Source organism: Aotus nancymaae, unplaced genomic scaffold (genome assembly GCF_030222135.1).
Source record: "Aotus nancymaae isolate 86718 unplaced genomic scaffold, 86718_ANA_hifiasm-v0.15.2.pri h1tg000051l, whole genome shotgun sequence".
In the NCBI taxonomy this organism is placed as follows: Eukaryota; Metazoa; Chordata; class Mammalia; order Primates; family Aotidae; genus Aotus; species Aotus nancymaae.
In genome coordinates, this window is record NW_026988465.1 from 21,248,874 (window position 1) to 21,271,498 (window position 22,625).

The 22,625-nt window shown below is 42.6% G+C and overlaps 1 protein-coding gene across 1 annotated transcript in view; it reads right to left on the bottom strand.

The window, feature by feature from the left end:
* GPLD1 (glycosylphosphatidylinositol specific phospholipase D1) overlaps positions 1 to 22,625 on the bottom strand; it is a 65,502-nt gene that overhangs the window by 38,220 nt on the left and 4,657 nt on the right. The window contains exons 4-11 of the mRNA XM_012458521.3: positions 16,736 to 16,814; positions 12,208 to 12,305; positions 11,127 to 11,237; positions 10,203 to 10,251; positions 9,473 to 9,527; positions 3,093 to 3,200; positions 2,838 to 2,865; positions 2,604 to 2,743 (exon numbers count right to left, since the gene is read on the bottom strand). Coding sequence (XP_012313944.2) covers positions 2,604 to 2,743; positions 2,838 to 2,865; positions 3,093 to 3,200; positions 9,473 to 9,527; positions 10,203 to 10,251; positions 11,127 to 11,237; positions 12,208 to 12,305; positions 16,736 to 16,814 — 668 coding nt within the window. The remainder of the gene's footprint in view (positions 1 to 2,603; positions 2,744 to 2,837; positions 2,866 to 3,092; positions 3,201 to 9,472; positions 9,528 to 10,202; positions 10,252 to 11,126; positions 11,238 to 12,207; positions 12,306 to 16,735; positions 16,815 to 22,625) is intronic.

The following is a 22,625-nucleotide window of genomic DNA, read 5'->3' on the forward strand; positions in this document are numbered from 1 at the left end:
TAAGTGCAGGTCAATCACTCAACCATGCCCATCTGTTATGAATCTTTCCAATATCAGCTTTGCTTCCTTCTAAGCATAATTATAATAATAGTAACCAACACTTAGTAAGTGCTTACTTCTATGCTAAACCCTTACCTGACTGATCTAATTTACTCCTCACAAAAATCCTACAATAAAAATATTATTCCTGTCTCAATCTCATAGGTGAGGAAATAAGATTTTGGAAGGTTTAGCAACTTGTCCCAGATAACTCAGCAGTGAGTGGCAGGTCTCTTAAATTCTCTACAACCACGGCAGCATGTACCTAGAAGCCACGTCCACACAAGGAGAGCTTGGGGATTTTAGGTGAGGCTTATTTCACTATTAGAAATGGCATTCATCTGAGATTGCTACCCCTGCCAAATTGTTACTCATTGAGTCTTAGAAACCAGTTTATTATGTAGCAAGTGAAAGTCGAAGCTTTCATTGAATGGAATTGTGTTTCAAATCAGCACAATATATAATCATGGTTAGCGTTGTTTGGATGCCAGCAAATGTTTGTAGGGGTGAAGGAGCCTTATTCGGTGTAACATTCTGGACCTCCACCTCTGGAGGTCACTCCCACTCAACAGCCAACCCTGCTACGATCCTGACCTGGAACAGTTTCCCAGGCACAGGTCCTGCCCAGAGAACCTCTGTCCTACTGCTAGTGGTACGCCCTGTGCCTCCCGCTCTGCCCCATCGCTGCTTCAGGGGCTGCCCTGTGCTTCCTAGCCACACCCACATGTCCACCGGCTTCGGGTCAGCAGTGGGAAGACGCTGCAGGTCCAACAGTACGGTCAGAAAGGGGTTCTCTAGGCCGGGTGTGGTAGCTCATGCCTGTAATCCCAGCACTTTCGGAGGCAGAGGCGGGCGGATCGCTTGAGGCCAGGAGACCGAGATCAGCCTGGCCAACCAACATGGCGAAACCTCCTCTCCACTAAAAATACCAAAATTAGCCAGGCACGGTGGTGCACGCCTGTAGTCCCAACTACCCAGGAGGTTGAGGCAGGAGAATCGCTTGAACCCGGGAGGCAGAGAATGCAGTCAGCCAAGATTGAGCCACTGCACTCTAGCCTGGGTGACAGAAAGAGACCCTGTCTTAAAAAAAAAAAAAGAGAGAAAAGAAAAGAAAAAGAGAAAAAAGAAATAGGTTTTTTGGCCAGGCGTGGTAGCTCACACCTATGATCCCAGAACTTTGGGAGGCCGAGGTAAGTGGATTGCTTGATCTCAGGAGGTAGAGACCAGCCTGGGCAACATGGTAAAACCCCATCTCTACCAAAAATACAAAAAATTAGCTGGATGCAGTGGCATGAGCCTGTGGTTCCAGCTACTTGAGGCTGAGGCATGAGAATCACTTAAGCCCAGGAGACAGCCCATTCACCCAGGCTGAAGTGTAGTGGCAGAGTTCAAGTGAGATCATGCCACTGCACTCCAGCCTGGGTGACAGAGCAAGACCCTGTCTCAAAAACAAAAAACAAAACACATGTGCTCTTAAGAAAAAAAACAGAAAGAAAGAGATTAGGTATCAGAGGAGAATTAGTTCCCTCTGATCTAGGGGTAGGGTAGGACTCAGAGTCTAATGATCTACTACAGCTAGAAGTGGGGAGAATCGCAGCCCACCTGATCTGTATTTGGGCTAAGTCTCTGATTTACACTTGTTCTGAGCATGCTTAGGAGAAGAAAAGGAACTGCAGGTTCAGCAGCTGTCCCATCTGGGCTAGAGGCCAAATTTGAACAGAATGTTTTACAAACGCATTTATTTCTCATTTTATTTTGGAGCGTGTGTTGGAGGGTGTGTAGCTATGGCTCTGTTTGCTTCTGTTTTTTTAGTATTAGGTGAGGTATCCTTTGACGCCCTCAAACTCGAGAGTGTAGTCAAGATAGAGAAGTGTGTCACCACACCCTCGTTGCTGGCTACAGCAAGATCACAGCCACTCTGGGGCCTGCGGAGACCTGGCACTCCAGCCCCCAGTGTGGGTTTTTCCAAAAGAAACAAATGGAGGCTGGATGCGGCGGCTCACGCCTGTAATCCCAGCACTTTGGGAGGCCAAGGCAGGTGGATCACTTGAGGCCAGGAGTTTGAGACCAGTCTGGCCAATGGAGTGAAACCCCATCTCTACTAAAAATACAAAAATTAGCCAGGCATGGTGGTGCACACCTGTAGTCCCAGCTGCTTGGGAGGCTGCGGCATGGGAATCCCTTGAACACAGGAGACAGAGGTTGCAGTGAGCCGACATCACGCCACTGCACTCCAGCCTGAGCCACAGAGCAAGACTCTGTCTCAAAAAGAAAGAAAGAAATGGAGCACGAGCCATTTCTCGCAGACCCCAAATTTGGCAATATCTGTCTATTTCTAAAACACGAGCAGCATCAACCAAGCCAAGTAGATGGGAACTGGTCAGGTTTATAAGATGACCGAGTTTCCATTCTTTCCCTCTTTGAATAGGTTAGGAAAGCACTTCATGAGATTTTTTGTTTTGTTTTGTTTTGATGTGATCAGTTGAAAAACCTGAGAGTTATGTTGGGGCCTGGGGTAAAAAAGGAAGCGAGTGATTGGTATTAGAAATGGAATATTAATTCACCTGGTCCCATTCTCCAACATGAAGCCTGTTAGATTGTAAATATTCGTGGACCAAAATGCCATATCATCCAGTCCTCCAAGAAAATACTCTTGGAATTGTTCCACCAAAAACGGGGACTTTGTAGAGTAACTGGGATACAGCTACGGCAGAGAGAAGGAAAAATAAATAAATTAACACAGTACTACAGCTGGAACCTTCATCATCCTTTAAGATTTAGAAGAATGAAGCCTTTACCTTGGAAACAGCTAGCATCTCACCGTACCTGCAACATAAGCAATAATTTTGACTGTGAGTTGCAGTTTCTAACAGAGAATTGAAGCAAGTAATGAAGAAAAAGTTTCATCCACCCATATCCACTGTCATGCAACTGCCTTTCAATAAGCAGAATCCATAAATCCAAAATCCAGTCTCAGGAAACTAAAACATAAAAACTATGCTAAGGAAGTCACAACGAAATCAGCTGCATACCGTCCTCTGAGTTCTACTTACAGCTCTAAGAACTGGATATGTGAACAGTCAACAATTACACGTTCGGTGATGACTTTCCGCCCATAGAGTTTCTCATAAATTCCCAGTAAGTCTTTGACTGGCACATACCTGAAAAATGCAGAATAAAATAAGAGTTGTTTTGATTCTGAAGCTGAAAATAATAGTAACAACAACTGCAGCTAACAGTTATTCCATGATTCTTTTGTGCCAGACACCATGTAAAAGTCTTTACATGCACTAATTATTTAATCCTAGCAATGATCTCAGGTGGTTAGTACTGTGGTATTCCCATGGTACATAAGAAGAAATTATTAAGGCAAAAAAAAGCTAAACAATTTGCCCAATGAAGCAGAGCCAACAACTGGTAACTTAATCCAGTATTTACGTATGTCTACACATCGGAAACTATGAAGTGCAAAAGGAGGGCTTCATTTTGTGAATTCACAGTTCAAGAGGAAATTTAAAGTACTTTGATTCTTTCAAGTTGAATTATTCCCAAGAATTATAAACACTATTATAAAAATGCCCCCTCGCTCTGACATCTTAATTTCAGAATATACAAAGTATACAAAAAAATTATGCAAAGAATAAAAGTATTGTGAAAGGGAAATTAATCTCAGGACCCCAAAATCACTAAGCTAAAGGGAAAAAAAGTCAAGCTGGGAACCGTGTAGGGCAAACCTGCCTCCCAATCGATTTCGAAATAAGATTGCTACAAAGATTAAAAGCTACATATTTCCTCCCAATTTACCCACAAGGAAATTCCTGTGGACAAAGGACAGACAGAACTCAAAAGTCATCCCTCTGCTCCCCTGAGACAAATGTGTATCTGATTGCTTCCTTTGCCTAATGTTTCACTAAGCCAGCCTAAGGCATAAGTGACGCTATTCCTGTAAACTGCATATTCAGTGAAAGGCTAATAGAAGAATGTCTCTTATCTACCTGACCTGGAAGCCTCCTGCTCGCTTTGAGTTGTCCCATCTTTCTGGGATGAACCAATGGACATTTTACTTATTTTTTTCTGAGATGGAGTTTCACTCTGTCACCCAGGCTGGAGTGCAGTGGGGCGATCTCAGTTCAAACAAGTGGCCTGTAAGGGGACTGAACCCACGACACTGGTGTTGTCAGCACCACAATCTAACCAACTGAGCTAACCAGCCAACAGCCATTTCACATATTTTGACTGATGCCCCACGCCTCCCTAAAATGTATAGAGAACCAAGCTGTGCTCCGACCGCCTTGGGCACACATTGCCATCAGGACCTCCTGAGGCTGCGTCATGGGTATGTCCTTAATCTTGGAAAAATAAACTTCCTAATTTGATTGAGACTTGTCTCCAGTTCTTCTTGGTTTACAGTATAAAGCAATGAAAACAATTCTCAATCAGGCTTTTGGTTCACAAATATTAGTTCAGTTGGAAAGAGCAGCATTTAAAAATCAGATTTATACTGAATCATCTTTTAATTTAAAAATCCTCAGAATACTTATTTATTTATTTTTTTTTTTTTGAGACGGAGTTTCACTCTTGTTACCCAGGCCGGAGTGCAATGGCGCGATCTCGGCTCACCGCAACCTCCGCCTCCTGGGTTCAGGCAATTCTCCTGCCTCAGCCTCCTGAGTAGCTGGGATTACAGGCACGCGCCACCGTGCCCAGCTAATTTTCCGTATCTTTAGTAGAGTCGGGGTTTCACCATGTTGACCAGGATGGTCTCGATCTCTTGACCTCGTGATCCACCCGCCTTGGCCTCCCAAAGTGCTGGGATTACAGGCGTGAGCCACAGCGCCCGGCTAAAAATCCTCAGAATAAACAAGCTAAAAATCACAACCAGTAAAATCTGATTTTAGTAGGTTTTTTTTTCTTTCTTTTTTTTCTTTTTTTAATTTATTTTTGTTTTTTTAAGACAGGGTTTCACCATGTTGGTCAGGCTGGTCTTGAACTCCCGACCTCAGGTGATCCACCCACCTTGGCCTCCAAAGTGCTTGGATTACAGGCGTGAGCCACCACGCCCGGCCAGTAGGTTTCTTTTAGTAGGTAAAAGAAACAAACAATTGAGAGACTCATTTTTTGTAAGAGCAGCACTGGGATGGCATTCCCAATAAAAATAGCTTAAAAGGCTAGACAAAATAACAGAAAATATTTTTTTAAATGAATCACCAGGCTAGCAGGACAGCAGAAATTTTTCTAAGGCCAAAAACAACTGGAAACAAAACACCCTGAGAGGTGAGCAAATGGGACAATCAGTGTTTGCCCTGAGGACATGAGCCACACCCTGCACTGTAGTGTGGAACGTGGAGGGTTTTTTTGTTGTTTTTCAGATGGAGTCAGAGTCTCACTCTGTCGCCCAGGCTGGAGCAGTGGCGTGATCTCAGCAGCTCTTAACCTGAGCCTACTTATTCTAGCAACATGGAATATCACCAAACATGACCAGTGTAACTCCTGTCGTATCTGATAAAGCAGACTTTAACGCAACGCAGCAACTATTATTAGAGATAAAGACGGTTTCTGCATCACGATAAAAAGCTCAATTCACCAGAAAGATATCCTTTTGAAATTGAATGTACCTAACAATATACCTTCAAAATATATATACTAAAACAAACTTTGACACAACTGTAAGAAACTGAAAAATCTACCCTCATGGGGGAATTTTTTGAACTAATTTATTTCTTAATCAGTAGATCACTGTTGGTGGGAGTGTAAATTAGTTCAACCATTGTGGAAGACAGTGTGGAGATTCCTCAAGGATCTAGAACTAGAAATACCATTTGACCCAGCAATCCCATTACTTGGTATATACCAGAAGGATTGTAAGTCATTCTTCTAGAAAGACACTTGTGGCTGGGCGCTGTGGCTCACGCCTGTAACCCCAGCACTTTGGGAAGCCAAAGCCGGTGGATCACCTGAGGTAAGGAGTTCCAGACCAGCCTGACCAACATGGAGAAACCCCATCTCTACTGAAAAATACAAAATTAGCTGGGCGTGGTGGCACATGCCTATTATCTCAGCTACTCGGGAGGCTGAGGCAGGAGAATCACTTGAACCTGGGAGGCAGAGGTTGCCGTGAGCCAAGGTCACAACACTGCACTCCAGTCTGGGCAACAAGAGCAAAAAACTCTGTCTCAAAAAAAAAAAAAAAAAAGACACAGGCACACGTATGTTTACTGTGGCATTGTTCACAACAGCAAAGACTTGGAACCAACCCAAATGCCCATTAAAGATAGACTGGATAAAGAAAATGTGGCACATATACACCATGGAATACTATGCATCCATAAAAAAGTATGAGTTCATGTCCTTTGCAGGGACATGGATGAAGCTAGAAACCAGCATTCTCAGCAAACTAACACAAGAACAGAAAACCAAACACCCCATGTTCTCACTCATAAGTGAGAGTTGAACAGTAAGAGCACATGGACACAGGGAGGGGAACATCACACAGCAAGGCCTGTCGGCGGGTGGAGGACTAGGGGAGGGATAGCATTAGGAGAAATACCTAATGTAGATGACGGGGTGATGGATGCAGCAAATCACCATGGCTCCTGTATACCTATGTAACAAACCTGCACGTTCTGCCCATGTACCCCAGAACTTAAAGCATAATAAATTTAAACACAAAAAAAGGTAGATCAACCTGATACAAAGAAATAAATAGTGATGTTATCTTATTTATACCTTACAAATCTTTTTATTTGAATGCAAAGTTTTTTGTGTTTTTTTTGAGACAGAGCTTTGCTCTTGTCACCCAGCCTGGAGTGTAGTGGCCCGATCTCAGCTTACTGCAACCTCCGCTTCCCGGGTTCAAGTGATTCTCCTGCCTCAGCCTCTCAAGTCGCTGGGATTACAGGCACGTGCCATATCACACCAGGCTAATTTTTGTATTTTTAGCAGAGACAGGGTTTCACCATGTTGGTCAGGCTGGTCTCAAACTTGTGACCTCAGATGATCCACCTGCTTTGTCTTCCCAAAGTGCTGGGGTTACAGGCATGAGCTACGGTGCCTGGCCTCAGTATTTCAAAATTGTTAATTTTCCAATTCATCTCTAGATTCAATAAACCCTTAATCAAAAATTCCAGCCAAGTTTTTCTTAGAACATGACAACTTGAACCTAAATCTTATTTGAAAGAACAAAGGCAACAAATAGGCAAGGCATTCTGAAGAAAAGGACTAGTTAAAAGATCTACCCTAACAGAGGCCAAGACTTACTATCAAGTTACAGCAATTAAAATAATCAGTATTGTTCAGGGACCAAAAGGACATAACAGAAAGCTCAGAAACTGACCCACGCATACAAGTAACATTTTAATTTATAACCTAGAGGGGGTTCAGTGCCTCATACCTGTAATCCCAACACCTGGGAGGCCAAGGTAGGCGGATCACTTGAGCCCACGAGTTCAAGACCAGCCTGGACAATATGGCAAGACCCCATCTGTTACAAAACACTAAAATTTAGCTAGGCAGAGGCTGAGATGGGAGGATCACTTAGGCCTTGCAACTGGAGGTTGCAGTGACCCGAGATCACACACCACTGCACTCCAGCCTGAGCAACAGAGTGAGACCGTCTCAAAAAAAAAAAAAAAAAGAGAGAGACAGAAAGAAAAACAAAACCAAAACAGAGAAGCTACTGCAGATCAGTAAGGAAAGGGCAGACTGTTGATAAGTCATTCTGAGACAGTTCGTTATCTCCACAGGAAGAAAATTAGATTTACATCTCAGAACATACAAAAAATTAATTCCAGTTAAATGAAAAGACATAAAGCTAAGAAATAAAACTATAAAAGCTTTAGAAGTCTATGTTAGAGAATAACCATTTGACCTCAAGGTAGAAGGGTTTTCTTTCCCCTTTTTTTTTTTTTTTGAGACAGAGTCTCGCTTTGTCGCCAGGCTCCAGGCTGGAGTGCAGTGGCACAATCTCGGCTCACTGCAGCCTCTGCCTCCTGGGTTCAAGCAATTCTCCTGCCTCAGCCTTCCGAGTAGCTGAGACTACAGGTGCATACCACCAGGCCCAGCTAATTTTTGTATTTTTTTTAGTAGAGACGGGATTTCACCATGTTGGCCAGGATGGTCTCGATCTCTTGACCTTGTGATTAGCCCGCCTCGGCCTCCCAAAGTGCTGGGATTACAGGCGTGAGCCACTGCACCCAGCCTCCTTTTTTTTTTTTTTTTTTAAAGACCGGTGTCCTTTTTTTTTTTTTCTTAAAGACACAGGGTCTGTTGCCTAGGCTGGAGTGCAATGTCACAATCATAGCTCACTGAAGCCTCAAACTCCTGTGCTCAAGTGATCCTCCCACCTCAGACTCCCAAGTAGATTGGACTACAGGTGCTGTACCACCACATCCTGCTAAGAACGGATTTCTTTTTTGTTTGTTTTCTGAAACAGAATCTTGCTCTGTTGCCAGGCTGGAGTGCATTGGCTGGATCTTGCCTTACTGCAAACTTCGCCTCCCAGGTTCAAGTGATTCTCCTGCCTCAACCTCCCAAGTAGCGGGGACTACAGGCACACTCCACCACACCTGGCTAATTTTTATATTTTTAGTAGAGACAGGGTTTCCCCATGTTGGCCAGGATAGTCTCAAATCTCCCGACCTCGTTATCAACCCTCCTCAGCCTCCCAAAGTGCTGGGATTACAGGCATGAGCCACCATGCCCGACCAGAATGGATTTCTTAAATGAGACCTCAGCAGTACAGATTAGAAAGGAAAAACTGATTCAACTACATGAAAATTAATGAATTCTGTTAGTCAACATACACTACAAAGTAAGTGAAAAGACACACCACAAACTGTGAAAGACATTTGTAACAAAGTGACAAACTGACAAGAGAAAATATTTTAAATATTTAAATCACATATTTAAATGTAAATGTAAATTAGAAGCCAGAATATATAAATACTCACAAATAAATAACAAGGATAAGCAATCCAACAGAAAAATAGATTGAAAACTGGAAAAATTTTCACTTAAAATCAAACACAAATGATCCATAATACAGAAAAGTTTGACATCATTGGTAATCTGGGAAATGCAAATTGCAACCTTAGCGAGATACCATTATACACAAACAGGCTGGAAAATTTTAACACTTGGACAATACCAAGTATTGGAGAATGCAGAAGCAGCAGAATGGTTATACAAAGTTGATGGGAGCGTAAGATGAGATAATCATTTTGAAAAAGTAAAGCTGTGACTCATCACCTCTACTCCATTCAAAATTGAGTGGAATTCAATTTTTCCAAGAATCTACTCAGACTATTCTAATCTACAGTTTTGCTTTTCATAATTTACCAATGCAGAAGGTTTCTAAGTTACATTTTCTAACAAAAAGAGTCAAGGTTCTAAATGCTATTTAGGTATCACAAATTTAAATGTACATTGCTCTTACCAGCGTCGTGCAAGGTAATTAAAGTTAAATTCAAACTGGCTCAACACATCTCCTCCTAGGGCATGAGAAAAATAGACAGTCGGTGGATTAGTGGCAAACATGCTATGCGTCTCTCAATATGCAGTCTGACAAGCCAGATTATTAGTTTTTCACATTAATACATGTTTTTGTTCATTGTTTTAGGTAAAGGCATGCTTTTTTTTTTTTTTTAAGGAAAAGTATCTTTTAAAAATCTTAGTTAGTGAAGCATATAGATTAAGAAAGAATTAGCCATATGACCAAAAGTGTTTTTTGTTTTACTTTAAGGAAATATACACCGTAAGGGTTTCTTTTAATAAACACCATTCACCACCTCATTTAAATTTTTAAAAGTAATTTACTACTGCAGACAAAAGGTAGAGCTCATCAGTTTAAGGCTGAAGTATTAGGAGAGTAGAAGACATTAGCTCATGAATTTTAACCCAATGTATAAGTCAAGATTTTCTGAAATTATGACGTTAACAATAAAATGTAGTTTTTTTTTAACAAAAAATACACAAATACAAGTTTTTAGAACTACATCTCCATGTTAAATGAGGTGCATCTCTACTCTAAATAAACTGCAGCCTGAAATAGAAAATACATGCAACAGGCAAAATATTAAAGACACACATTGAAAGCACAGTAGTGATCTCATTATAAGCGAACTAGAGCACAAGGAGGAAATTTGGCAAATGTAAATAAACGGTACCAAAATCACCAGCCGAGTGAGCCTCAGAATAGGAGCCGTGAAAGTCAATCTGAGAAAGAAAGAGAACCGTCTGGTGTGTATTACAAATTGTAGCCCCAACTCTTACTCCCACAATCAAGCGAGTGGTGGGGAGACGACAGCTAACTCAATGAACTGCTGAGGATGCATAATAGACTCAATTTTCACACTAACATTTTATTAAAAAATATATATATATATACACATATATATAGGCAACTGAGTTGGATACATATGTCTAATAATAAAGCTACTACAGACAATTCTGCCTTGTAGAGTATATATAACAATCTCTGAGTTGAAGTTGAAATTTCTAACAGACTGTAATTAACATTTAAACATACATATTAACAATTAAACATTTTATATGTTTAATAAATGTTCAATAAATATCAATTAAATATAACACACATTGTAACAGAATGCAATTAACATTAACCAGGGGCCTTCCAGAGGCTAAGTCATCAGGTCAGATCACAATTTTCAGTTTGGGGATATGACATTTTCATATAGGAAGTTAAAAACAAAAAGTCCAAAAAGGTAGAAATATTAGTTTTAAATAGAACTAAGCGGCAGGTATTCATATCCTTATTGAGAGACACAGCTTGAATAAAACCTAAGATTTCTCAAATAGTTTTGTGACTAAAACAAAACCTTGCATCTATTACTGTCTTCAGTATACACTGGCCGCTCGATTGTGGATTGTAGATTGTGGATCAATCTACACAGCTGGCAAGACGAATGAAAGGAAGGAATTGGAAAAGATAGGACCTCTAACCAAACACTGCCTTGGGCAGAAGTCTGAATAACCTAACATTTTCCTTTCCTTTAAAACGGTCAGGTTTTCATCTTAGGTGTGACAGTATCACTCCCATAAAGTCATTCCCCATAAAGGGATGTACTCACGGCTCCCATGGTCCTAAGGAATCCTTGTTCAATGCCCAGGCTATGCCAGCTGACATCTGCCACCATGTGAGAGGTAATTCCAAACAAGAAAGCTACCAATTTCTCTGTGTCCTGCCGAACAAGTAAATTAGAGTCATGTGTGTTTGGGTGATTTCATAATAACAATCCTATTAAACGTTTTAATAAATATAAATTCATTGGCCGGGCGCGGTGGCTCAAGCCTGTAATCCCAGCACTTTGGGAGGCCGAGGCGGGTGGATCACGAGGTCAAGAGATCGAGACCATCCTGGTCAACATGGTGAAACCCCGTCTCTACTAATACAAAAAAAAAAAAAAAAAAAAAATTAGCTGGGCACGGTGGCGCGTGTCTGTAATCCCAGCTACTCAGGAGGCTGAGGCAGGAGAATTGCCTGAACCCAGGAGGCGGAGGTTGCGGTGAGCCGAGATCGCACCATTGCACTCCAGCCTGGGTATCAAGAGCGAAACTCCGTCTCAAAAAAAAAAATATATATATATATATATATATATATATATAAATTCATTTATATTATTGAAACTTAACAAAAAATTTCAGGCGAGCACATTGCAGTTTCTAGTTATTAAAAACCACCTAAGAGGTCGGGTGTAGTGGCTCATGCCTGTAATCGCAGCTACTCAGGAGGCTGAGACACAAGAATTGCTTGAACTTGGGAGGTGGGGGTTGCAGTGAGCCGAAATCATGCTATTGCACTCCAGTCTGGAAGACAGAGTGAGACTCTGCCTCAAAAAAACAAACAAAACAAAACACACACACGCACACCCCATAAGGACTTTTGGAAATGTTTTGTGATGTGTTTGTTGGAAGTGCTTTCAGATTAATTACTATCGGAGCAAAATGATGAAGTGATATATCCCAAATTGTGTTTGTAAGTAATTCAAGTATTAGCTAACCATCTACTATATCCAAGCAATGCGCATGACAGTAAAGGTGGAATGGCGAGCAGCCCTTACAGAGTGGTATAAATGCGGTAAACACAAGTCCAAAAACAGTACACGGCAGGTTTGGTGCTAAATATTCTAAGGATTAGAGGACCACGCCTACCTTTTCCCAGGGAAGAGGATAGTTCTCTCGGATATAATGAACGCTTGCATTAAGAAACGGAGTCCAGTGAGTACTCTCAGACACATCATGGAATTTTCCTGACAAAACAAAAAGCAGGACTCTGGATTCTCGCTTAAAACTTGGTGAGTCTCAATCAAATTTTCCACAACCACCCACTGCTGTGTCCCTTTTTCTATTTCCCTCCTTGCCCCTCAGTTTCTTCTGTTGACATTCAAAAGAAGCCTTCGAAATAGGCCAGGCTCAGTGGCTCATGCCTGTAATCCCAGCACGGGAGGCCGAAGACGGTGGATCATGCGGTCAGGAGTTCAAGACCAGTCTGACCAACATGGTTAAACCCCGTCTCTACTAAAAATACAAAAACTAGCTGGGTATGGTGGCACGTGCCTGTAATCCCAGCTACTTGGGAGGCTGAGGCAGGAGAATTGCTAGAACTGGGACTTGGGAGGCAGAGGTTGCAGTGAACCAAGATCGCACCACTGTACTCCAGCCTGGGCTACAGAGCAAGACTCTGTCTCAAACAAAGAGCAAAGAAAAGAAAAGAAAAAACAGAAGAGCCAGCTGCGATTTTGGAATAGGCGTGGTACTGTTGGCCTGATGACTAAAAGGGGCCTACGGGAAGAGGGACAGAGCCTAAACTGGTCACAGCGTCTCAAGGCCGGCTACCGGCTTAGAATAGAGGCTACAAGCGTTTCCCTTTCTGTGCTCTAAAGGTAAGGAAACAAACCGAGGTTTGCTTTTATTTTGGGGGGTTTTAAAAAAAGTCTTCTTTGCCCCTCACAGTCAGCCTCCTTAAGAGTACAAGAAATAAAAGCTATTTCATACACTTCCAAGCACTTAATTTTATCATAATTGTGTAAAATGGCACAGGCCCGAGTATTTTATGCAAGCATTGTTGGAGTGGGCCAGTGGGTGTCCCAGGTAGCTCTTTTTTCCCCACAAGAGGGGTGGCAAAGACCGAACTGGCTGCTGTGCTAAACCTCCGAGAGCCACGAACGCCTCATGGAGGGCCAGATGTTATGAGGACGACTAAAAGCAAAACCGCAGAATTCAGATCCCTCGGTTCAGGTTTTCTATGCCGCTCCTAAAGTGAAAATTGCCGAAGCCATAGGAAATCACGTGCTTTTCTGAAAATGATTTTCAAAGAAGTTAGAACCAAAACATTTGATTTGCTTCAAGTGTTTTCCTAGAGATAAAGCTTTAAACAATTCTTGTTCTCCAGAGTACAGTAAAACTCCAGACTTAAATACAGCAGGAGCTCTTTTGAACAACCTCAATTTAAAGGAATTGCCAGATGAACTGAAGCTTTCTGATCTCTCTGTAAATCCTACAGACTGGAAGCAAAACGAAGACCTCCATGGCCTGCTGAAGGCTGACAGCTGGCAAGCCACGCCTAGAGACCTGAACTTATCCGTCTATACCATAGCTCACAGAAGGGTCAATCCGACCCACTTCTAATCCTGTTTAATCCAGATATCCTTGTTACTGTAATTATAAAAGCTAATTCAGTATTAGGTAAACTAATACAAATGAAGAGTTTTGCTGGGTGCAGTAGTTCATGCCTGTAATCCCAGCACTTTGGGAGGCTGAAGTAGGAGGATCCCTTGAGGCCAGGAGTTTGAGACTAGCCTCGGCAACATAGCAAGACCCATCTCTACAAAAACGTAAAAAATAAAAAATTAGCCAGGTATGGTGGGACACACTTTTTACAGTCTCAGCTATTCAGAAGGCTGAGGCAGGAGGGTCACTTGAGGCCAGAAGTGTGAGGCTGTCAAGAGCTGTGACTGCACCACTGCACCCCAGCCTGGGCAACAGGGCAAGACCCTGTCTCTAAAAAATATATAAATACATTTTTTTTTTAAGAAAAAGGAGATTTTTCTTTGGCAATTAAGTGTCTAAGAAAGCTAAGTGCTTTTGAAAGATAAAATGAAAGTGAATCACCAAAGAAGAAAAAGAAAACTACAGTTGAATTAGGTATGTATGCGACGAGGTAAGATCTGGAAAAATGCATAAAAACCTAAGTGGAATTTGTATACAAATCCCCTGTAACTAGTCATATACCATTCCCAATCTTTACATCACACAAGAATGGAAAATGCTAGGGAAATAGTTGTTATCCCTTTCCACTCTCCTCAGAACCTTTCCTAGTGAGTGTTTTGTCTGTCTCTAAAAATGGTGCACATTAAGCCACGTTTCTCAAACTGAATGGACAAAAATGTCCTTTCTTCCTTCTTGTTTGTAGAAGCTATCAAAGGACAGTAGAGTGCCCATGAATACAGTTTGGGAAGTGCCAAATTCGAAATAATAGGTTAGAAAGTAGCACTATAACATGTAGGCTAAATAATAGGATTGAGAAATGACAGTTAACCGACTAAGAGGGAAACAGAACAAAGCTCCTCATAAATACGAGAAATGCAAAAGATTAACTGTCTGGGATTCTAACTACAGGAGTCAGTAACCCCAAACAGTTCATTTCAGCCTCAAATACATGACTGAATTAAAGGAATGGGATAAGAGCAGATGACCCAAGACCTGAAAACAGTTTATATGAGGACCCAGTGTGCTAGGGGCCTCCATCTGTCCTTCTAGACCTACCCTCCATCCTTCCCTACTATGAGGACCCAGTGTGCTGGGAGCCTCCATCTGTCCTTCTAGACCTTCTCCCCATTCTCCCCTACCCTGTAGGGTGACGCTGAGGTCACCTGCTACAACTGGTTTCTTGGCCCCCTGGTGTTGGTTGGGTTGGGTTTGGTTGATAAAGAGAACTGACAGATCAGAGAAAAAGAAGACACAGAAGGTGGGATATTTATTCTCCAGCTCCCCTCGTGTGGGGTCACAGTGGCTGGCTATGCCTCTTTGCTGAAGGCCCAGCTCTGTCAAGTGCTCTTCTTCATGCCACTCTCTCTCCATGGCTCCAGTCACCACTCTCTGCCCTGAACTATCTTTTGCAATTCCTCACCTCCTGTCCCTTTGAAAATGGTGCCCTTACTAAGCTCCTCTCGAATTACTCAGTTTGAGTGTAACTTCCGGGACCTGCTGGGACCTGGACTGATACAACCCATGAAGCTAATTTACTGATAATGACAGAGCGGAAGAGACATCATCTTGGGCAAGCACTGCCATTTTAAGTTCATCTTGTCCAAAAACTGCCTAAATCCAAAGGGCATCAGCCTAATGGGTAGGGGGAGCATAACCACAAACCACAAATAACATCTCCAACCAGAAACATTCCAACCCCCCCACCCAACCAGAGACCTGCCAACCCCGAGATAACCTCCCCTCCAGCCAGAGAGATGTGCAGCCCCAAGGTAACCTTCCCTCTGACCAGAGACATTTCAACCCCATCATAAACTTCTGCCCCACACAGAAACATTCCAAGCTCTCTCACCAATAAATACTCTTAGTCTGTTGTTACACCCAGGTGAGTTAGATGGAACAGTGCCATGCTCTCAGTTTCAAACTGAGAGCCCCCTATTAATTAGCCGGTCACTGAGAGATGGCTAAGGCTCAAAATTCTCTCGGCCCAAGAAAGGGGCTTATTTTTTATACCTTGCTTAAGGTAGGGGAGGGAGAGCCTAGCTGGAGCAGAGTTTACAGAAGCAGAACAAGCAAGTTAGATAAGGAGCCTGGCAACTAGGAGGCAGGAGGGTCTCATGATTGTTAATTTTTCAAAGAGGGTATACACAAGTGGTTCCCATGATTGCCAGATACCAAGGCAAGTATTCAGTACTTGTCATATAATCAATCAAGGGGGGGCATTCACAATGGCAGGTGGGCTTGCCAAACAGGCTATGGTTACAAAGGTTATGTGTTTTGATAGTTCTAACTACAGCATGACCCAGCACAGTAGCAAGACCCAGGTATGCGCTTAAGGGAGGAGTGGCAGGACGTGTGAGGCAGAGGTCAAGATGGAGGCTGTCTGGCTAACACAGGGTAGGTTAGTACACTGTGAGAGAGAGCACTCCTGACCAAAATCAGCCAGAAGCCCCTCTCAGGTTTATTTCTTCAAAATAAATCTGTCTTTGACTGTTAAGCCTCTCTTCATGTTTCTTTCCTCTCTAACTCTCACAGATAACACTATCTGAGATTTGCATAACACTTGACAAAATACTGTGCATTAATGACAAGGACAATCCAGTGAAGAGGCAGGGCAGGCACTGTCTTTGCCAAAACATGAAAATTGAGATTCTGTGCATAAGCGACTTTTTCAAGGTCACATGCTAATATAGAAGGAACACAAACTCAGACCTTTTGATCTCTTGCAAAATGTCTTCTATTATGCCACTTAGGTTTTCGCCAAAAAATAAAGTTTTCAGAATTTCTATGCTTAAGCAGGTCAGTTTTAGCTAAATGCAAAATGCAACTATGTAAAAGAAGTCATTAACCAACAATAATGGAAAATATACTTGCAAGTAAAAATATATAATACACACATATATATTTTAAGTCATAGCTATTCCTATTAACCAAGTAAAAATGACTTTATTTAGTCCGCAAACCTTCATCTTACCTCCTTTGCAGATGCCAGGGTAAAAGCAGTCAGGAAACACGGTTCCAGCCTGATAGGCATCCTGGTGTTCTAGTAACAGCTGCAGAGCAGGAAAACAGAGATTAGGGGGTAGGAGCCAACGCCTGCAGAGTACAGGCCCCACCAATCCCCATGATGAGATGCTAGAACTATGGGCGTATGGATGGAATAAAAGGGAAGAAGAAGAAAAGCAGGAATAAGGTAAATAAGTGATTAAAATTCGTGCATAATCAAAGATAACACACAACAATATATGACTTCAGGTTCTTCCCTACCAAACACAGAAAGGCTAATAAAGAATAGCAGAAATCACTTCCTTAAATTTCATTTTCATCCATTTTCTCTGTCAACCCAGTAAAGCGGGATTTCCCTAAGGCCTTAAGGTTGACTGACTGACCCAGAGCTGTCTTTCTTGTTGCTGTTGTTTGTGTTTTGATGGAGTTTCGCCCAGGCTGGAGTGCGCAATGGGGCAATCTCGGCTCACTGCAACCTCCTCCTCCCAGGTTTAAGCAATTCTCCTGCCTCCAGCTCCCAAGTAGCTGGGATTACAGGTGTGCCCGGCTAATTTTTTTATTTTTAGTAAAGATGGGGTTTCGCCATGTTGGCCAGGCTGATCTTGAGCTCCTGACCTCAGGTGACCCACCTATTTCAGCCTTCCAAAGTGCTGGGATTACAGGCGTGAGCCACCTCGCCCAGCCCCATTTTTTTTTTTAAATAAGAATTTACTAATAATGTGGACCATATATAGAGGCAACGAAGAAGTACTTCAGGAAATTAATACGCAAGGAAAGATAGTATCATCTGTTTGTTTTTTTCTAACCAGTATCCCATTGTCCTCCTTCTAGAGGCAGAAATCACCCTCTCCTGCCGAGAGCCCACTGCACACCACTCAGGTAGGGCTGACCAGAGGGCTAAGTGGCCAGCACACCCACCCTCACCAGAGTTTGACTCAGAAATTGACCTTTGAGCAAAGTTAGTTCAGTTCACACCTTTCCCGAGACTTCTCCGCTAGAGCTCTGGGAAGATACCCTCTTCCTCCTGTGGCTGCTGAGCTCTGAGGCAGAGTCCTACACGATCAGCATCCTCCATGTGGAGAAATACAGAAATCATCCGGAGCTCTGGGCCGAGTTCCACACTGTAGGTATCAGTTATATGAACCTATAAGGTCCACTTTTTTCCAGAAGATAGCTTGAGTTGGACTTCTGTCACTGAAAAATAGTAATTAACCTTACTGGCTATTTACTTAACAGCCACTGTTCTAAGCTCCTTATATGTATTAAGACTTGTTAAATCTGCTTCTAACATTAGATAAATTAGGTATGTTATCTAATGTGATAAAATAATCTCAAGTAAATTTTGAAAATTATGCCAAATACCAAACTGCTAGGGAATAAAGAGGAAGACTAAGGAAGGATGTATCCTTCAGATATAAAAATATTTTTGGATTTTTTTTTGAGATGGAGTCTTGCTCTGCCACCAGCATGATCTCAACTCACTACAACCTCCACTTGCCAGATTCAAGTGATTCTCCTGCCTCAGCCTCCTGATAGCTGGGATTACAGGCGCCTGCCACCAGGCCCAGCTAATTTTTTTATTTTTAGTAGAGATGGGGTTTCACCAGGTTGGCCAGGCTGGTCTCGAACTCCTGACCTCAGGTGTTCTGGCCGCCTCAACCTCCCAAAGTGCTGGGATTACAGGTGTGAGCTACTGCACTGGCTAATTTTGTATTTTTTAGAAGAGACAAGGTTTTGCCATGTCGGCTGGGGTGGTCTTGAACTCCAGATCTCAGGTGATCCACCAAAAATGTATTTTTGGCTGGGCAAGGTGGCTCACACCTGTAATTCCAGCACTTTGGGAGGCTGAGGCCAGCCGATTGCTTCAGCCCAGGAGTTCAAGAGCAGCCTGGGCAACATGGCAAGACCCTGACTCTACAAAAAATTTAAAAATTTACCAGGCATGGCAGTGCTTGCCTGTAGTTTCAGCTACTTGGGAGGCTGAGGTGGGAGGATCACTTGAGTCTAGGAAATTGAGGATGCAGTGAGCCATGATCACGCCAGTGTACGCCAGCCTGGGCAACAGAGTGAGACCCTATATCCAAAAAAGAAAGAAAGAAAGTAAAATGTCTTTTTAAGCTATCAAACAAAAGATACTGAAACCAAAAGAAACAGATCAGTGTAACAGAACAAAAAGCACAGAAAATCCAGGCGCAGTGGCTCACACCTGTTATCGCAGAGCTTTGAGGGGCAGAGGTAGGTGGATCACTGGAGATCAGGAGTTTGAGACCAGCCTAGGAAACATGGTGAAACTTCAACTCTACTGAAAATAGAAAAATGAGTGGGGCATGGTGGCACCCACCTGTAATCCCAGCTACTCAGGTGGCTGAGGCAGAAGAATAGCTTGAACTTGGGAGATGGAGGTTGCAGTGAACTGAGATCATGCCACTGCACTCCAGTCTGGGTGACAGAGTGAGAACCTATCTCAAAAAAAAAAAAAAAGGAAAAATATATTTTTAAGCTATAGAAACAAAAATAGTATGATACTGAAACCAAAAGAAACAGATCAGGGAAGCAGAATAAAGAGTAGAGAAAGGCCAGGCACAGTGGCTCATGCCTATAATTCCAGGACTTTGAGAAGCAGAAGTGGATCACCTGTGGTCAGGAGTTCGAGACCAGCCTGGGAAACATGGTGAAACCCCAACTCTACTGAAAATACAAAAACTAGCCGGGTATGGTAGCTGGCACCTGTAATCTCAGCTACTCAGGTGGCTGAGGCATGAGAATTGCTTGAACCTGGGTGGTGGAGGCTGCAGTGACCTGAGACCACACCACTGCACTCCAGCCTGGGTGACAGAGTGAGATTCCATCCCCCACCACCAAAAAAAAAGTACAGAAACAGAGTTAAGCATACATATAACTTAATATCTAACAGATGAATAATGCATAGAGTAGTCAACAAATGGTGATGTCACAACCCCATAACAATGAGTATACCATCTTTGCATGGGCAAACCCACGTTCACCCTAGAGCAGGGGTCCCCAATCCCCAGGCCATCAACTGGTACCAGTGTGGCCTGTTAGGAATGGGGCCACACAGCGGGAGGGGAGCGGCGGGCAAGCAAGAATCACCACCTGAGCTCCACCTCCTCCACAGCAGCAGCAGCACGAGATTCTCAGAGAAGTGTGACTCCTACTGGGAACTGCACATGCTAGGGATCTCGGCTGCACACTCCTTATGAGAATCTAATGCCTGATGATCCGAGATGAAACAGTTTCATTCTAAAACCATCTACCCTCCACCGCCCACCTCATCCATACAAAAACTGTCTTCCAGGAAACCAGTCCCTGGTGTCAAAAAACATGGAGACCACTGCCCTAGGTGATACTGACTTGAAATTAATATTAGCAATGGCAAGTCACTGGATCCCTGTCAACCTTTATACCCAAATAAATGGAAGATGAATTATAAGGTTAAATGTCAAAAATGAAGCCATATAATTAACAGAATAAAATGTAAGTGAATAATTATATATCCATGAAGTGGGAATGATTTTTCTAATCATCATTTACAAGTAGAAACCGTAACAGAAAAGACTGATGCATTTAACTACTCAAAAACTGAAGATTTCTGCATGGTAAAAAATAAAAATAAAAAATAAATTTAAAAGAAAAATAAATAGTCACGAGAATTATTTCCTAGATTGAGGGCTGATAGCGTTCATAAATAAGCTATTCTTACATGTCAAAATAAAGATAAACATCGTAATACTAAAATTAGCAAAAGACAGGCAATTCAGAGGGGCTAGAAATGGCCAATAAATATTTGAGAATCTATTTAAACTCATTAATAAGTTAATAATTAAAATGCCAGGTCAGGCATGATACTCATGTCTGTAATCCTAGCACTTTGGGAGGCCAAGGCGGAAAGACTGCTTGAGTCCAGGAGTTTGAGACCAGCCTGGGCAACATGGTGAAACCCTGTCCCTGCAAAAAATACAAAAATTAGCCTGATGTGGTGGTGTGTGCCTGTAGTCCCAGCTACTCAGGAGGCTGAGTTGAGAGGATCACTTGAACCTGGGAGGTGGAAGTTACAGTGAGTTGAGATCATACCACTGCACTCTAGCCTGGGTGACAGAACCAGACCCAGTTTCAAAAAAAAAAAAAAAATTAAAATGCCAATTAAACCTAAAACAAAAGCCATTTTCTACCTACCAAATTGACAAAAATGAAAATGAGTAAAGACCGGGTACAGTGGCTCTGTAATGCCTGTAATGCCAGCACTTTGGGAGGTTGAGGAGGACAGATCATTTGAGCTCAGGAGTTCGAGAGCAGCCTGGCCATATGCCAAAACCCTGTATCTATCAAAAATACAAAAAATTAGCTGGATGTGGTGGCATGCACCTGTGGTCCCAGCTACTCAGGAGGCTGAGGTGGGAGGATTGCTTGAACCTAGGAGGTGGAGGTTGCAATGAGCCAAGATCATGCCACTGCACCCCATCCTGGGTAACAGAGCAAGACCCTGTCTTGCAAGAAAAGAAAATGAATAAAAATTAAGCCCTAAAAGCAAAACTGTTTCCAAATCTGAAGTTGCTTCAAAAAATGTTAATGAAATACATGAGCAATTAAGAATATTGACCCTTCCCGTGTCATTTACAGCATATCTTCTTTATATGTCTGTCATATATGTTTAGTTTTATTTTTTTATTCATTTCTGGGCCAAGGGGATTCATCTGGCCATGTCAGGCTAAGGGGATTTGCTAAGCATGATCAAGAAATTGGTGGCCCATGCCTGCAATCCCAGCTACTCAGAAGGCTGAAGCAGGGGAATCGCTTGAGCCCGGGAGTAGACCATCTTAGGCAACATAGCAGTATCCCACCTCAAAAAAAAAAAAAAAAAAGGAAAAAAAGAAGAAATTGAATACATATAAGGAGACTGAGCACATAAAGTTATTGAGAATAATGGGAGCCAGGTTTCTCAGCATTAGAGAAAGGAGTTAAAGATATGGACATGATGAAGGCTAGAGTAAATCCTGAAGTGTCGGATTATAATTGGTGGTATAGTCATGTGAACTTATGGTTTAATTATTTAATTAATTAATTTATTTATTTATTTTTGAGACAGAGTCTTGTTCTGTCGCCCAGGCTGGAGTGCAGTGGTGCGATCTTGGCTCACTGTGGCCTCCGCCTCCCAGGTTCAACTGATTCTCCTGCCTCAGCCTTCTGAGTAGCTAAGATTACAGGGGCACACCACCATGCCCACCTAATTTTTGTTGTTTTTTTGAGACAATGCCTCACTCTGTTGCCCAGGCTGGAGTGCAGTGGCATGATCTCAGCTCACTGCAGCCTCCACCTCCCAGGTTCAAACGATTCTCCTGCCTCAGCCTCCAAGTAACTGGGACCATGGTTTAATTATTTTATTTTATTTTTTATTTATTTTTGAGACAGAGTCTTGTTCTGTCACCCAGGTTGTTGTACAGTGGTGCAATCTTGGCTCACTGCAGCCTATGCTGCAGTGACACTCTAGGTGTCTGCCACCATGTCCAGCTAATTTTTATATCTTTAGTGGAGACAGGGTTTCACCATGTTGGTCAGGCTGGTCTTGAACTCCTGACCTCAAGTGATCCACCTGCCTTGGCCTCCCAAAGTGCTGGGATCACAGGCATGACCCTTCATGCCTGGCCTATTTCTGAGGATGACATTAGTATTTGGATTAGAATGCATCCTGAGAGGGAGCGTCTGTCCATTTAACATGTTTTAAATTAACAATATGAGCTTGAATACCTCTACTAGAAATCACTCTGCACTCACTCAGGATTGACTGTTGATGTGATGCGTTAGGCAGATTCTCACTTCTCCTCCTCTTTCCTGCCTACTCC